The sequence below is a fragment of the Mustela nivalis genome (genome assembly GCF_964662115.1).
Source record: "Mustela nivalis genome assembly, chromosome: 5".
Lineage (NCBI taxonomy): Eukaryota > Metazoa > Chordata > Mammalia > Carnivora > Mustelidae > Mustela > Mustela nivalis.
In genome coordinates this window covers 100,430,472-100,448,061 of record NC_139024.1, presented here as the reverse complement: position 1 = coordinate 100,448,061, position 17,590 = coordinate 100,430,472, and the positions used below count along the sequence as shown (strand labels likewise).

General features: G+C 35.6%; 1 protein-coding gene across 3 annotated transcripts in view; it reads left to right on the top strand.

The window, feature by feature from the left end:
• The window catches only part of HMGCLL1 (3-hydroxy-3-methylglutaryl-CoA lyase like 1), a 193,936-nt gene that overhangs the window by 81,913 nt on the left and 94,433 nt on the right, over window positions 1-17,590 (top strand). For all 3 annotated transcript variants that reach the window (XR_014311942.1, XM_082731243.1, XM_082731244.1), the window contains exons 5-6: window positions 1,576-1,724; window positions 16,370-16,433. Coding sequence is in view for 2 of the 3 variants with exons in the window: in XM_082731243.1 (XP_082587369.1) it covers window positions 1,576-1,724; window positions 16,370-16,433 (213 nt within the window). In the remaining variant the exon portion in view is untranslated. The remainder of the gene's footprint in view (window positions 1-1,575; window positions 1,725-16,369; window positions 16,434-17,590) is intronic.

Sequence of the window (17,590 nt, the reverse complement as noted above, 5' to 3'; positions counted from 1 at the left end):
ACTTTTTTGGATCAGTTTTCCGATGCAGGTTTTTCCCTCCCTCTAGGTAAAGCTAATTTGCAGCTGCCTCTAACAACCTTCCCTGTTCCTCTTCTGGTTGGTTTCTTCAGTCCTACGTGAATTACGAATTTATATGCAAAAAACACAAGAAGAATCAGGGCAATTTTAAGTAAAGGCTTGAGGTGTTACACTCTTAGGTTTTACTCTAAAAGTTTGGCAGCAGCTATTTCTGGTGTTAATGTTTTTCACTTTTGTCTTTGGGACTGTGTTACATAAATTTGAGGCTGTGGGTCTTAGTTGATATGTCACTTGTGTAGCTTGTTAAAACCACTCTTTTTGTTGTTGTTGTTTATTTTCATACAATTTTTTTAAACCATTGTAAAGAAAGCAAGAGGCATTTTAAGAAATTGCAAAAATTGCTGTCACAGGTCTTAACAGAGTAAGGCATGTCTCCACCTTGAGAAAGATACCGAGTACACACACCCTCTCATAGTTTGGAGGGGCAGTTAAGGTAATGGAGTAAAACCAGTGGCTTGGGAGTCAGGTACACCTGTGCTCAAAGCAGGACTTCAGAACTTTTAGTAGCTTTAGTGATTTAGCCTCTGTGGGCCAGAGTTTTGTCCTCTGTAAAATGGGCAAAATGATACTTCGTTTATAAGATTATGTGTTAGAGGACGCACAAAGTACACAACAGTACTGGTACATAGTAAGTGTTCAAATAAATAGAATTTTAATTTTAGAACTTAAAAATTTATCTCAGGTAGAGGACTAGAAGCCAGTATTTTTTTTTAAATGGAGAAAAAATGACCTATTTTCTTTCTTAATATATTAATAGAGCATGAGAAAGAGAGAAGATCTTGTACAATGCTAGAGATACATTAATAAAAAGTCTTTAAAAATCCAGCTGGGAAATGAGGAAACTTGGTATTTGAAAATAAGTCACTGGAGAAGCCTGGGACAAGAATAAAAGACGGCAAAGGGGAAAAACATGGAGGATAATATTTTGAATTTAAAGACTGGCAAGAGGATTAAGACATTAAACACACAAGAGTATGGTTGTGGCAGTCAAGGTATGAAACAACAGAAGCTAGGTTAAGAGACAGGAAGAAAATTTTGGGCAAAGTCTAAATGATGAATTGGAAAAACATTTTTCCCTTTGGTTATCGGAAGATAAGAACAGAAAGCATTTACTATTCCCTAGTTTAATAATTGGTCTAAAAAGAATGTTTCCCATAGATATGAAAATGTTTTATTGGGGTGCTAGTATTTTCCATAATTACAGTTAAGATATTTCTGAAGCCTACACATAATTTAGGAAAGGTAAAATTGGAACTTCATCACTGTGTTTTTTGTGCCTCAGATTTATGTTACGGTTCAGAGAGTTCTTGTGTTATCATCAAATATTTTTAAATTTGGAAAGAGCGTATGTGGCAGGATGAGCAGACTCTAATATTAAATTCCAAGGCAAATGTTAAAGAATACAAGTATGCCTTTACTGAGTAGATAATATTTCTTCTACTGCTTATCATTTACATTTCTGAAATTACTAGCTTTTGCCTTTAAATTCTTTTCCAGGTTGCTGCTGGAGCCACTGAGATATCAGTTTTTGGTGCTGCATCTGAATCCTTTAGCAAGAAGAATATCAACTGTTCTATTGAAGAAAGTATGCAGAAGTTTGAGGAGGTTGTTAAGTCTGCAAGGCACATGAATATTCCAGTGCGAGGGTATTTATGAAATCCCACAAATGCTATTTAGTTATTATCTATCATGTAAGCTCATTTATGAGCCATGAAGACATCATTGTACATAATATATGCAGGGTATCTTTTGTGCCTTGTATGATTGGGGCCATCACTGTGTAGTGATATGTCTTGTGCATGTCACTTAATTATTAGTGTCCAGCTTTGAAGTGTATAATGCAGCTAAGATCAGAGGCACACTTCTTATTGCAGACATTGCCTGCAAACCTGATGTCGTTACTCATTTTATTAATACCCAAATGCACCCCTCTCTTCATCTCAGCCTACTGTGGGTTGATAAATTTGTGTAAACTCATAGTAGCATTTGGGAAGGAATTACCTAATGTGGTTTCCACAGCTTTAACATTTTTTTAAGGAACCATGATTTTCTTCAAATATTACTTTATGCAGAGCTTCAATAGAGTATGTAAAACATGAAATTGAGCCTTTGAGCTGCCCTGAGAAGTTCAGCCTGTCGTTTCCCCACTCAACCTCCCCCTCAACAGCCGACTTCCCTGTTGTCTCTCTGTGACCCGAAAGCAAAGGCAAATGGGGAAGAAGGAGAGAGAGACCTGTTTTGGTTCTTGCCTTTTTCCAGAACCAGCAGTTGCAGCATAGACTGCAAAGAGGCTCAACCCCCAAGCCTATGCTCTGTGGAGTGTATAATAAATTATTGGTTACTTAGGGAAGCATTTGTCTCTACGACATTAGCTAATTTTCTCCTGGTTTTTATGAGTATTGAGGTATGATAATCATGATATTAACAAATTAAAATGCAGGGCACTTGTAAAAGAAGCCTGAGGGGCTGTTATTGGATTTAGATGCAGGTTTACCTCCTCTGGTTGAAGTGAGCAAAATTCAGAGTGGCAAGGGAAGGTTCAGTGGTTAATGAAAAGGCAAGCGGACCTAATTTTGAGTGGCGGTACCAGAAGAGGGTTAGAAGTCACTCAAAGTCATTTGGCGAGCAAATAGAGTTAGAATACATCACAGGGAACGGTCTTGTTGGTTGGCTTACTTTTGTTACTTTCTTTTTCTTCTCTCCATAGTAATAGTTTCCAGCATGAGTTTTCAAAGACGTGGATTTTTTTTCTAAGAGTTTATTTATTTATTTGACAGAGACCACAAGTAGGCAGAGAGGCAGGCAGAGAGAGGAGGAAGCAGGCTCCCCGCTGAGCAGAGAGCCCGACTCTGGGATCACGTCCCGATCCGAAGACAGAGGCTTTAGCCCACTGAGCCACCCAGGTGCCCCTAAAATTGTTTCTGTTATTGAAATATATACATATCATGCATATACAAGAAAAATTTAAAAACATTTAAAACACATTTTAAAAATGTGTTTCCATAGACAGAAAATAAAGGATGTGTGATTTTAAAGCAAAAGTGAATAACCACAATCAAAAAGAAGAAATGTACAGTCATTTTCTAAATTCAAACATACAGAAGTTGTTTGTCTCTTTCCTTTGAAAGAAAGGGAAAAAGAAGACACCATTCTATTTTAAAGTGATTCAATGTGAAGTGTATGTTTTACAGTGAAGTCTTCCTTATTGGAAAGTTGAAAACAATGCATAATCATAAAAGTAAACTGTGTGCAGTACTTCAAGCAGGAAGTTTGCTACTTTAAAATGGCAAGGTTTTTTTTAATGTTAAAAGATGGATGTAAACATCAATTGTATAGGGGCACCTGGGTGGCTCAGTGGGTTAAAGCCTCTGCCTTCAGCTCAGGTCATGATCCCAGGGTCCTGGGATCCAGCAGGGAGCCTGCTTCCTCCTTCTCTCTCTCTGCCTGCCTCTCAGCCTACTTGTAATCTCTCCCTGTCAAATAAATAAATAAAATCTTTAAAAAAAAATCAATTGTATATTATATTTTATTATCTTAGTTTTTCTCTTTTGAGGTAGAATAGGTAATGTATTAAAGCTAATAGAAACCCTAAATTCTCTCGAATACTGATTGTTGAGCAATTAATAATCGTGTCCCATCAGCAAAGAGAGTCCTAACCATGCTACAGCTTAAAAACCTCGCCAGGCTTTGATAAGAGGAGCACAGAGTGCAAGATAGATACAAAATGACCCACGGTCCAATGCAGTTCGCAGAGTACATTGGAGACGGGCTGGAGAGCTACACAATAGACCGGTGTATATTTGCCAATGCAGATTTTGTTCCGTGGAAGCACAACTCGTAGACTTTCTGAAACACTGTTCATTTTCAGAAAGATGCCTTTTAGTACATGAGTTTGCTCTTTGCTCAGTTGAGAATTATCTTCCTCCTCCCCAAAACTTTTATAGAGTTTAAATTAGATTTTATTTTTACTGGCAATTGAGATTCTAGATACTCATTATGAAGAGTCATAGGTCATTAGTAATCATTTAAGAAAGAGTCATGCTCCACCAGTTGAAACTGAAGTAGACGCTTCAGCATGTCTTCTATGGCAACATGGCAACAGCTGCATCAACATGTACTTGATCACCATCCAGAAAATTCATGTCATCAGCTGTCAGATTTAAAGGCCATAAGGCAGCACACATTTTATAAATGCTCAGTAAAACCATTTAAATTTTTATGAAAATAGTTAACTTTCATATGGTCTAAATAGCAGCTTTTATTAAAGTTATGAGGGCTAATGTTGGATTCCCCATGTCCCCCCCCCCCAACACACACATATACACATGCTTGTGTACACATATTTTATATACGCTTAGGACTTCACATAACATCTGGGATACATTGGGAAAACATACCATGCCAAATCATTGACATAAAAAGCAAAGTCAGCTAACTGCCGCTGAATATACATTATATATGAATGGACAATGAAATATCTACATTTTAGACTTCATTTTTTGCTGTGTAATTCATATGACATATGTTTAAAATATGTAGGTTATTTTTCTATTATCTAAATTTTTAAAAAGTAAAAAAGGCAAAGAAAAATAGAAATCTATGAGAAATGTAATCATTTTCTCTATTTTTATCAGTGCATTTGTTGAAATAATTATCTCTTGGTTTGTCAAGATCCTTTCAAAATTGAAATGCATCAAGATATGAAGGTAGTATTCTAATATATCAGACATTTAGTTTTATTCCTTTTTGTCTGAGTATCAACTTAACCTTAAATGAAGTCATTAGAATCACATGCTCTCTCTCTTTCTGAGAATATTAATTTAAAAAAGGAAACTATCACTAAGGAGCCATTATTAATTTTACTATTAAAATGCTTATAAATTATAAATTCACAAGGTCAGCAGTAGTACACAACAAAGAAAAGCTTTTTACATAATAACATTTTAAGCCACTTCTTTAAAATCATTTAAAATGAGTTGACTCAGGATTACTCAAAGCCTGAACCTACTGAAAGTTGAAAGAAGTATATTTGTAACAATTTCCTAGAAGTCAAACAAAATTATCCATCCATTGTTTAAAAAAAAAAAACTGCAAAATGCAAAAAACATTTTTTTAATTAACATATAATGTATTATTTGTTTCAGGGGTATGGGTCTGTGATTTATCAGACTGAACTCACCATAGCACATACCCTCCCCAGTATCCATCACCCAAACTCCCCATCCCTCCCATCCAGCTCCACTCCAGCAACTTTCAGTTTATTTCCTGAGATTGAGTCTCTTATTGTTTGTCTCCCTCTCTGGTTTCGTCTTGCTTCACTTTTCCCTCCCTTCCCCTATGATCCTCTGTCTTGTTTCTCAAATTTCATATTAGTGAGATCATATAATCTTTCTCTAATTGACTTACTTCAGTTAGCATAAAAACCTCTACTTCCATCCATGTCATTGCAAATGGCAAAATTTTGTGTTTTTTTGATGGCTGGATAATATTCCATTGTATAAATACACCATATCTTCTTTATTCAGTCATCTCTTGATGGACATCTAGGTTCTTTCTGTAGTTTGGCTATTGTGCACATTGCTGCTATAAACATTGGGGTGTACATGCCCCTTTGGATTACATTTGTTATCTTTAGGGTGAATACACAGTAGTGCAATTGCTGATATGGAGGGTGGCTCTTTTTTCAACTTTTTGAGGAACCTCCATTCTGTTTTCCAGAGGGACTGCACCAGTTTGCATTCCCACCAACCATGTAGGAGGGTTCCCTTTTCTCCACATCTTCGCCAACACCTGTTGTTTCCTGACTTGTTGATTTCAGCCGTTCTGACTGGTGTGAGGTGGTATCTCATTGACGTTTTGATTTGTATTTCCCTGATGCTGAGTGATGTTGAGCAGTTCTTCATGTGTCTGTTGACCATTTGGATGTCTTTTTGCAGAAATGTCTGTTCATGTCTTCTGCCCATTTCTTTTTTTTTTTTTTTAAGATTTTATTTATTTATTTGACAGAGAGAAATCACAAGTACACTGAGAGGCAGGCAGAGAGAGAGAGAAGGAAGCAGGCTCCCTGCCGAGCAGAGAGCCCGATGCAGGACTCGATCCCACAACCCTGAGATCACGACCTGAGCCGAAGGCAGCGGCTTAACCCACTGAGCCACCCAGGCGCCCCTTCTGCCCATTTCTTGATTGGATTATTTGTTCTTTGGGTGTTGAGTTTGTTAAGTTCTTTATGGATTTTGGATACTAGCCCTTTATCTGATATGTCATTTGCAAATATCTTCTCCCATTCTGTCAGTTGTCTTTTGGTTTTGTTGACTATTTCCTTTGCTGTGCAAACCCTCTTCATCTTGATGAAGTCCCAGTAGTTATTTTTGCCCTTGTTTCCCTTGCTTTTAGTGATCTTTCTAGGAAGAAGTTGCTGTAGCTGAGGTCAAAGAGGTTGATGCCTGTTTTCTCAAGGATTTTGATGGACTCCTGTCTCACGTTGAGGTCTTTCATTCATTTTGAGCCTATTTTTGTGGGTAGAATAAGGAAATGGTCAAGATTTATTCTTCTTCATGTGGCTGTCCAATTTTCCCAATGCCACATGTTGAAGAGACTGTATTTTTTCCATTGGGCATTTTTTCCTTGCTTTGTTGAAGATTAATTGACCATGGAGTTGAGAGTCCATTTCTGGGCTCTCTATTCTGTTCCAGATATCTGTTTTTGTTCCAGTACCATACTGTCCTGATGATGACAACTTTGTAATAGAGCTTGAAGACTGGAAGTGTGATGCCACCAGCTTTGGTTTTCTTTTCCAACATTCCTCTGGCTATTTGGAGTCTTTTCTGTTTCCATATAAATTTTAGGATTATTTGTTCCATTTCTTTGAAAAAAGTTGGTGGTATTTTGATAGGGATGGCATTAAATGTGTAGATTTCTTTAGGTAGCATAGACATTTTCACAATAGTCTTCCAATTCATGAGCATGGAACATTGTTTCCATTTCTTTGTGTCTTCCTCAATTTCTTTCATGAATATTATATAGTTTTCTGAGTATAGGTTCTTTGCCTCCTTGGTCAGATTTATTCCTAGGTATCTTCTGGTTTGGGGTGCAATTGTAAATGGAATCAACTCCTTAATTTCTCTTCTGTCTTGTCGGTGTATAGAAATGCAACAGATTTCTGTGCATTGATTTTATATCCTGACACGTACTGAATTCCTGTATGAGTTCTAGCAGTTTTGGAGTGGAGTCTTTTGGGTTTTCTACATAAAGTATCATATTATCTGCAAAGAGTGAGGGTTTGACTTCTTCTTTGCTGATTTGGATGCCTTTTATTTATTTGTTGTTGTTGCTGTTGTCTGATTGCTGAGGCTAGGACTTCTAGTACTTGTTGAATAGCAGTGGTGATAGTGGACAACCCTGTGGTGTTCCTGACCTTAGGGGAAAAGCTCTCAGTTTTTCTCCATTGATAATGATAGTTTCTGTAGGTTTTTCCATAGATGGCTTTGATGATATTGAGGTATGTACCCTCTATCCCTACACTGTGAAGAGTTTTGATCAAGAAAGAATGCTGTACTTTGTCAAATGCTTTTTCTGCATCTATTGAGAGTATCATATAGTTCTTGTTCTTTCTTTTATTAATGTATTATATCACATTGATTGATTAGCAGATGTTGAACCAACCTTGCAGCCCTGGAATAAAACCCACTTTGTTGTGGTGAATAATCGTTTTAATGTACTTTTGGATCCTGTTGGCTAGTATTTTGGTGAAAATTTTTTCATCCATGTACATTTGAGATACTGGTCTATAATTCTCCTTTTTGATGGGGTCTTTGTCTGGTTTTGGAATCAAAGTAATGCTGACTTCATAAAATGAGTTTGGAAGTTTTCCTTCCATTTCAATTTTTTGGAACCATTTCAGGAGAATAGGTATTAATTCTTTAAAAGTTTGATAGAATTTACCTAGGAAGCCATCTGGCCCTGGGTTTTTGTTTTTTAGGAGATTTTAGATTACTGCTTCAATTTCCTTATTTGTTTTCCTATTCAGGTTTTCTCTTTCTTCCTGGCTCAGTATTGGTAGTTTACACATCTCTAAGAATGTATTTTTTCCAGATAGTGTCTAATTGCTGGCATATAGTTGCTCATAATATGTTCTTATAATTGTTTGTATTTCTTTGGTGTAGGTTTACAATGCAAAAAATATTTAACTGTGAATTATAAGTCCTGAAATTCCTAATTCTGTAGAAAAAAGGTACAAAACAATGAGAATAAGGAGTAAAAGATGAATTAGTCATTAAGCTAATATAGATAACTACGCATAACTTTTAGATACAGAAAAACAAAAAGCAGTTTTAGGATATGATTAGTGTTTTACTTTTTAAATTAGTGTTTTTGTTTTCTTTGGGTAAATAGCCATTAGCAGAATGACTGGATGGTATGGAATTACTATTTTTAATTTTTTGAGGAATCTCCACTTTGTTTTCCACAGTGCCTGCCAGTTTATATTCCCACCAGCAATGCACAAGTATTCCAATCTTTCCACCTCGGTGCTAACACTTGCTAATTTTTTTTTAATCTTTTTGATAACTAGCTATTTTGAAAGGTGTGAGGTGATATCTTGTGGTATGATTTACATTTCCCTGATGATTGATAATGTTGAGAATCTTTCCATGTGTCCCTTGGCTATCTGTATGTCTTCTTTAGAAAAAAATCTATAAAGGTTCTTTGCCCACTTTTTAATTGGATTATAGTTTTTTGATATTGATTTGCATAAGTTCTTTATATATTTTATATATGAGCTCCTTATTGGTTATATCATTTGCAGATATTCTTCCCCATTTGGTAGGTTGCCTTTTCATTTTGTTGATGGTCTTCTTCACTATGCAAAGGCTTTTTATAGTCTGAATATATATATCTTTTTGCTTTTGTTTTCCTAGAGAGCATAATTTTTGCATCTTTGATCTACTGTCACCCTCACCACTTACTTTCTCCTCAGCCAGGACCAATAAAAATCAAATCTGGCTTAAAACTTCTGAGTAAGATTGTATTACGTATATCTGTGACCAGTTTTTTTGATGAAACACCAATGATATTAGACAATTCTTGTACTTAATTGTTTTTTTTTGACTAATTGTCTAGCTCTGTATAATTTCTAACCCTTAGAATGGCAATCTTTCTGTCATGAAGTAAGGGCATAGCCCTACCCCTGAAGGTCGTCAGTTTTCCCTGGTTTTCCTTTTGAGAGATAATTTATAACACCCATATTCAAGAATTTGCAGACTGCTTGTTTGTTAGCCAAACCATTTAGGTCATTTTGCCCATATTATATTTCTCACTCCTCCTCTCTCTGATACGACATGTCATTACCGATCTCTATCCTGAGCCTGAAGGTACTAGCAATATTATTGAGCATGACAGTGAGTGTCCTTATTTAAGTCTCAATTTTTTAAACACACAGTGACTGACAGCATTTGTCATGACTGATATAGCAGATACTTTCCATTGGATGATCTGCCCTAATGGAATTCACTTGAAGATGTGGCACCATCTTCTAAGTGGATAGTTTATTAGTCAGGTTCCTTTCCAACCTCTGCTAAACTGAGGGCTTTGTGTTGGCCTGGAAGAAAAATGAGAAGAGCAAGTCAAAGCATCATTTACCAAAAAATGGTAAATAAAACTCTATAAATGAGACATCTGTTAAAGCTATTTTGTGTCATGCATATGGTTTGAGGGTTTATACTTTATTTTTTTTTAACCTTACATATTATTCTGGCACTGCTGTGAATCAGAATAACACATAGCTGGCAATAGTTAATACATGTAAGCTGTGTTGGTACAGTCATGTCTAAACAGCCTTCATCTAGAGTCTTTGAGGAAAGAATGTATTTTTTCATTTCTCATGAAGTTAGCATTTGAGAGCCAAAAGAGCATCTTAGCAGAATTGCTCCTTGAGGCCAAGGGACAGCATTTATTTCTTATTATCTTCTACAGTGTTAACTGTTTGACAAACTATCACAACCCTCTTTTGGTTAGTTTATTAATGATGGAATGCTATTTTGAATTGTTTATTGATGGATGTATTTGGCATGACTGCATCAAAACAGCTTTCACATTTAAATGTCTTAATTATGTTTAATTGACATCACATGTCATCTCCTTGCTCTTGGCATTGCTTTTCTCTTCTGAGGATAGCAGTGGTTGATTATTTCCATTCAAAGTCTTTGCACCATTTATTCCAAGCCTTTCCTCATCGTTTTGACCAGAATGTTGAAAGGATGTAGGATAATTGTGGGAAGGTAGGCTTAGGTAAGGCCTCACTGTAGGTACTTTTTCGTGACTGAGTTTCACCAGGAAACATTGGCAAAGACTTGAATGCCTCCGTTTCTCTTTTATCATGATTTTGCACAATACTGATAATAGGCCTTAACAAGCACAAATAAAAATAAAACAACTTACATTTCTATCCACAGAGTTTATTGTAACACTATGCTTTTAATTTTAACACAATGAGCTTCAGTATGGTTGGCAAATCCTTTATTATTCTGTCATCGTATATAGTATTTAAAATATCCTTCTAAGTCTGAACTCATAAATATATGCTATCTTTTCTGGCTACAGGATTTAGAAATTTAATAACCTATAGGATGGGCGCCTGGGTAGCTCAGTGGATTAAAACCTCTGCCTTGGGCTCAGGTCATGATCCCGGGGTCCTGGGATCGAGCCCCGCATTGGGCTCTCTGCTTAGCAGGGAGCCTGCTTCCCTTCCTCTCTCTCTGCTTGCTTCTCTGCCTACTTGTGATCTCTGTCTGTCAAATAAATAAATAAATAAATCTTAAAAAAAAAAAAAAACCTATAGGAGGTTATATATTTAGAGAAAAGATTAGGAATTGCTTAGAAAATTGTTCATGGAATTGGGAGGGAACAAACCATAAGTGACTCTTAATCTCACAAAACAAACTGAGGGTTGCTGGGGGGAGGGGGTTGGGGAGAAGGGGGTGGGTTTATGGACATTGGGGAGGGTATGTGCTTTGGTGAGTGCTGTGAAGTGTGTGTAAACCTGGTGATTCACAGACCTGTACCCCTGGGGATAAAAATATATGTTTTTAAAAAATAAAAAATTAAAAAAAAAATAAAAATAAAATAATGATAAAAAAACTTTCAAAAAAAAAAAGAAAGAAAATTGTTCAAATGATGAAAATGGTACCTTAACACATTTGTGGATTAATTCATTCAAGAAATAATATATGTTTTATATAATGCACTGTCTGGTGATACTGTATGGAATATGAAAATGAAAAAGTAGCTGACTTTAGAAGAGTTTCAAGCAGACTAGAAAACAATATAGAGAGAATAATTATTGTCAAAAAAAGGCAAATACATTAAGAGACATACAGACAAATCTTATTCAAGTTTTAAGTAATAGTATATTAAATTTCTGTGGGGTAATTTGGAGAGATTTAATGCAGAAGGTGTCAGTAAAATGAAGTCATTAAAGATTAGGTAAATTTATGAAAGCATAATGAGAAATGATGGCCTTTTCAGGTGGGACAGGTAATCTACAAAGAACAAAGATACAGTGAAGAGAAATCTCAAGAAATGTTTAGGTGACAGGAAAAAGTTTACTTTCACTGGAATTGGAGTTTTTGAAGCTGTGTAACTGCAGAGAAATAGAAAGTTGAAGTTTCAAAAATTGTGGAACTTGAATACCAGGTTTATTTGGTAGACAATGGCAAGCCACTTAAAGATTTTCAAAGTATAAAACTATATAAACAGATCTATGCTGTGTCATATTATTTTGTCAATAGACATTGGTGTACAAATGAGTGATGTGAGACCAGATGCAAGGAAAGCACTTAGGAAATGTTTGCAGCTGTCCTGGAGAAGATATTCAGGGACTGTTCTGTATACTTGGGCTGGCGCTGGCAGATGTCCTGTGCTACAGAGGTTGGAAAGGAAGAACCAGCCAACCCAGGTTATTGAATATGTTCTCAAAGATGACCTTTAAGTGATCTGCCAGTACAATTTCTGAAAACAACTGTATCATTATTATTTTAATGGCAAATGCAGGGGAAACAGAAATGAGCCCGATTTTGGATATACTGAGCTTAATATATTATGTGAATATGTCAGGAAATCAATTCATAATGTTCATGAGATTTGTAGTTGTTCCTTGGGTTATCTATCTGTGTAATGATGAAAGACAGTAACTGTGGGGGACTGAGTTGATGTTCTCTAGAGACTCCCTTTTTTATTCCCATTACAAACAAATATAACAACTTCTAAAACATATAGCCAAACTCAGAAAAGAAAGTCCTCAGATTTTATTAAAGAAAGTGTGGTAAACATGCAGGTTGATGCCACTAGCACATGGGGTATCTATTTCAGATATAATCCATAGTGTCCTAAAAATGGGATTTTAATGTCTATATGGGGAAAAGACAGGTATTCTACTAAAATATTGATTTCAAAGTGATTATTCTTAGAGCTAGGAATCACCTTTTTGTGAATGCAAAATCAGTAGAACTTGCGATGCATTCTGGAAACCCAAATTAAGAAATTCAGGTGGAAATTTGTCCAAGAACTAATAAAGTCCACAGGGCAAGGGCCAAAGGAAGTCAGATCTTGTTTATAGGGACATTTGAATAAGTAAAGACTCTCATGGAACTCCTACTGAAACTAAATCACCATGAAAAGACACAGTGAAAGTTATAAATCCCATGATGATATGAAGTATAACCTAAGGAAAAAAAAAAAGTAAAAAAAATCAGGAAAACTTTAACAGAAAAGATGGAAATAGAACAATTAGAATAGAAGATTATAAAAGGAAAGGAAAAGGAAGAACATAAAAGAACAGATCTTTATTTTTTAAAAAATGAAGCTTTTACAAAAAGTAAAAAAAATAAAAAATAAAAAAATAAAAGTTCTGACACTCTCATGGTAAAATGTAGAATATTAGATCTAAACAGAGAATCCTAAAGACAATAGAGAAAAAATTACTATAAAATTGCTATAAAGGCATTACCTTTAGTAGCAAAATTTTCATCAGCAAAACAGAGACAGAGATAGTGAAATATGTTCAAATGGTAGAATAACTTAACCTAAAATTTTATACCTAGTCAAACTATTATACATTAATGAAGGGGAAATAAAATAATTTGCTGACAAAATGGTCTGCAAAACTCAAACACTGGTGGAAAAAAAAATAATAACTAAAGGACATTAAGCCAGAAGTAAGAAACTGGATAAAAAAAGAAATGGAGAGGTTGTAGTTTAGAGCTTCATCAGAGTAGAAATGATTTGAGATAGGTCTCTGAGAAAGTAAACCAACAGATAATTGAAAATAGATCAGAGGTTCCATGGTGTAGTAGTGGGGAGATTCTCGAGACAAGCTCTCAAAACTCTGTATTATCCCGCTTTTTTTTTTAATACAAGGAAATCAGTCAGGCCATCCAGGGGAGGTAATATTGCTAAAGGGTTAGTGGTTTTCAATTTTGACAAAATAATGGAGCTTTATAGATGGTTTTGAAATACTAGTGGTTGAATTTCCTCTCCTAAGTTTGTGATTTAATTGTTTTGTTTGGGGTGTATCCTAACCATCAAGGTTTTGTTTTTTAAGCTCCCAGGTGATGGGTGCAGGCAAGTTCGTGAGCCCTTCTAATAGATTGCTAGAGAAGAGCAGAAATCTAGATGTCGATTCTAGCCACTAGTCAAAGCAGATGATGTAGACTATTTTTATCATGGTAGAGACTATCTCATACTCATGAAAGTATTTCATTTATTACCATCAGCAAACTTTTTCTATAAAGGACCAGACAGTAATATTTTAGGATTTTGTGGGTCAGATAATCTATGTGCAACTAATTACCTCTGCTCTTACAGTGCAGAAATAGCCATGGCTAATAGGTAAACAGACCGGCATGGCATTGTTCCAATAAAATTTTACTTGCAGGGGGGCCTGGGTGGCTCAGTGGGTTAAAACCTCTGCCTTCAGCTCAGACCATGATCCCAGGGTCCTGGGATTGAGCCCCACATGGGACTCTCTGCTCTGCGGGGAGCCTGCTTCCTCCTCCTCTCTCTCTCTGCCTGCTTGTGATCTCTGTCAAATAAATAAATAAAATCTTTAAAAAATTTTTACTTGCAGAAGACTAATGACCAGGATTTGGGCTGTGGGTCTTAGTTGTCAAGCTCTGCTTATATAATATTAAAATAAATTAATGAACATAGTCGAGAACCATCACATTTGTTTTGGAGAAAGTAGCCCCATTTATGAATAGGTTAAGGGAGTGTTCACTTGCAAGGACGGAAAAGAATATATGAAGGTGAAATGCAGTGGCATAAGAAGACCCAGGCAAACCTGGGAAGGAATCATAGGGAAAACTTTAATGAATAAAAATGCATGTGGCCAACTTAAAGTTACAGCACAAAGGAGGTAGCTATGGCCAGATAAGTTGAGAATGCAGGGGAGGTTAGTTTGCTTCTATTGTTTTGTACTTGTGTTTTCTTTCTTTTTTTTTTCTTTTCTTTTTTCTTTTTTCTTTTCTACTTGGAGGGATGGCATGTAAATGCATGGCTTGGATTTTCTATTTAATGACATTTAGATATTTTGGGTTTAGAGTAAAAGTGATTATACACACATGTAGAAAATGCACATTAAAAGGGATGGAGTGGGGGATGGGTTAGCCCATTGATGGATATTAAGGAGGGCAAGTGTTGCATGGAGCACTGGGTGTTAAATGCAAATAGTCATGGAATACTTCATCAAAAACTAATGATGTACTGTATGGTGACTAACATAACATTAAAAAAAATTTAAAAAAAGAAAATATTTACTTATCTGTAATCATTGTATCTGAATTGAAAATGTTTGTTCTTTTTCAACCTTAGCTCCCTTTCCCAAGGGTTAGGTTTCTGTAACATTTTCTTTCTACTAGTCTTGATTAAATTTATACAGATTATTCAAACAAGATTCAATTATAGTAATTATTAGGACAGAAAAATTGATTTCCTCTCCAACATAACTTTCAAATTTTAATTGAATTAACCACTGTATTCCTTCTCTGTTCTTATTAATGCTTACTGATTTAGTAAATTGTGTATTTGTTTGAATCACAAAACACAACTTTTATTCACAATTTAATACTTTTGAAATTAGATTATATCTTTGGAATTAATGGGTATGGATTGAATCATTTTTTCCTCCAAAATCTGTTATGAAATTCATAGTGTTTCTTACCACGGACAGCATCTTAGAAGTGTGGAAATAAGGGTCTTAGAGTTTATCTTCTTTTTGCCTGCACCGTTCCTCTGGCAGCCACTTCCAGCGTTCTCAAAGAGTTAACATTTCTGGAAAACTACTCTGATCTTGTCACTACATTACCTAATAATTTTGAGTAATCTCAAAGTTCAGACTTCTTGGCATGGCATTCAAGGGCCTTATTATCTAAAGCTTGTTATATTCTGGCTCAGAAAATGGCATCTCCAGCCTCATTTCCTACCACCCCCTCTCACTCATGTGAATTGCTTCACCCCTGACAATCAAGCACATGATGCATTATTTTAATACAAGCATTGTAAAATCTCTGAGGAAAGTTTAATAAAATGGGATTGGTGTTGAGCTGAAAATAGCTAAAACAGGTTTTTCTAAAGCTTAATACTTTAAGATGGAAAAGTATCATTATCATTTCAGGAAAGGCTTGACTTTTTATATTAAATTGTTGAAGAAGCTTATAGAATATCTTTATTTGTAGTCTTTTAAACATAGACTAGAAACTCTTCTGTTTGGAATGATTTAGGTGTACCCACGGGAGATAAACAAGATGAACTTTGAGGTTGTGGCCAGGTTTAGGAGTTTTGGGGTGATTAATGACTGTATCTAAATGAGGCCAAAATATCCAGATGGGAGTAAAGAGAAATTCAGTTAGTCATCTACATGCTGTCTCTCTCTGATTCCAAAGACCTGGATATTTAACAGTTGAATGTTTATCCTTACTTAAATAAAACTATGTAATTCAGTGATATTTTCATTCATACATGAATGTTCATATATTGCTATAGTATAAATAACTCCACAAGATAAACACCTTTTATCTTCTTCCCATCTGCCATCAAATAACATGTATCAAATTGTGATTACTAGATGAAAATGTGAGTTAAATTGAAAATGTTCCAAAATTCTTTATTTGTTGTAAGAATAAGAATGAATTACTGTAAAATACATTTTGATGACTTTTAAGCTATTTCTTAATTTTTATAAAATGAAAATTAGGAAATGACTTATCCATCATCTATGTATTTATATGGTTCTGTATTTTAGGTATGTATCCTGTGCCCTGGGTTGTCCGTATGAAGGAACCATCACACCACAAAAAGTGACAGAAGTAAGATACTCCTGGTTTTCTGGTTCTTGGTAAAATGATATATATCTTTTTTTAAAAAGTGGACTGTTTTCCTTGCTGTGTGTTGATCTGCACAACAAAGTTTAAGGAGAACCATGGGATGGAAGACAAGTTTGATTACTTAACTAAGAGTTTGATTCTAACACTTAAGATGGTTATATTGGGGACAATTCTTCAAAGTTAAATAACATTTGAATCTTATGATTTGGGTGCTCACAGGTGAAGGAATAAAAATACCTGTTTCCTTTTTCCATGGGTAGAACTCAGTGGCCTTTCTACATTCCACCAGAATGTCAGGACAGTTTATGCACACACAGATGACCTTCACTCTGGTTGCTCGGATAGGCTCCCTTTCTTTTTTTTTTTTTTAAAGATTTTATTTATTTATTTGACAGACAGAGATCACAAGTAGGCAGAGAGGCAGGCAGAGAGAGAGGGAAGAAGGCTCCCCACCGAGCAGGGAGGCTCCCTTTCTTTTTGTCCTGCATGCTTCAGATCTTGGATCAGAGTATACACTGCTTTTGGGTACATTGCTTTGTTCCTTTGAGATCTGATAGCTCTTTCTGCTGAGATTCAAGTTGCTTTTATTAGAGAGCAATTTTGTAGCAATAGATTATAGTAATTAAAGACCTTATTTTTTTTTAAAGATTTTATTTATTTATTTGACAAGCAGAGATCACAAGTAGGCAGAGAGACAGGCAGAGAGAGAGAGGGGAGGAAACAGGCTCCCTGCCGAGCAGAGAGCCTGATGCCGGGCTCCATCCCAGGACCCTGGGATTGTGACTGGAGCCAAAGGCAGAGGCTTTAACCCACTGAGCCACCCAGGGTCCCCAAAGACCTGCTTGTTGAAGTTTATTTTCTACTTCCTGCTCTACTTATTGATACCAAGGAATACAAAATACTCAGTCTTTGAGACTATATTAAGCTCTCAGAAACATACTTGTTTATGAACTATTCTAATGTGTCCCTGCTGTTAAGGCTGTTATTTTCATATATTTTGTAATGTGGTACCAAAGTAGTGACGATAACATTGTTAGAAAACCAGAATTTAGGCAGACAAACATTCAATTTGGCTAAAGCCATTCCTCCTTTGTGCTTTCATTTGAACTTTTGAAATGTACTGCAGATTTTTTTTTTTC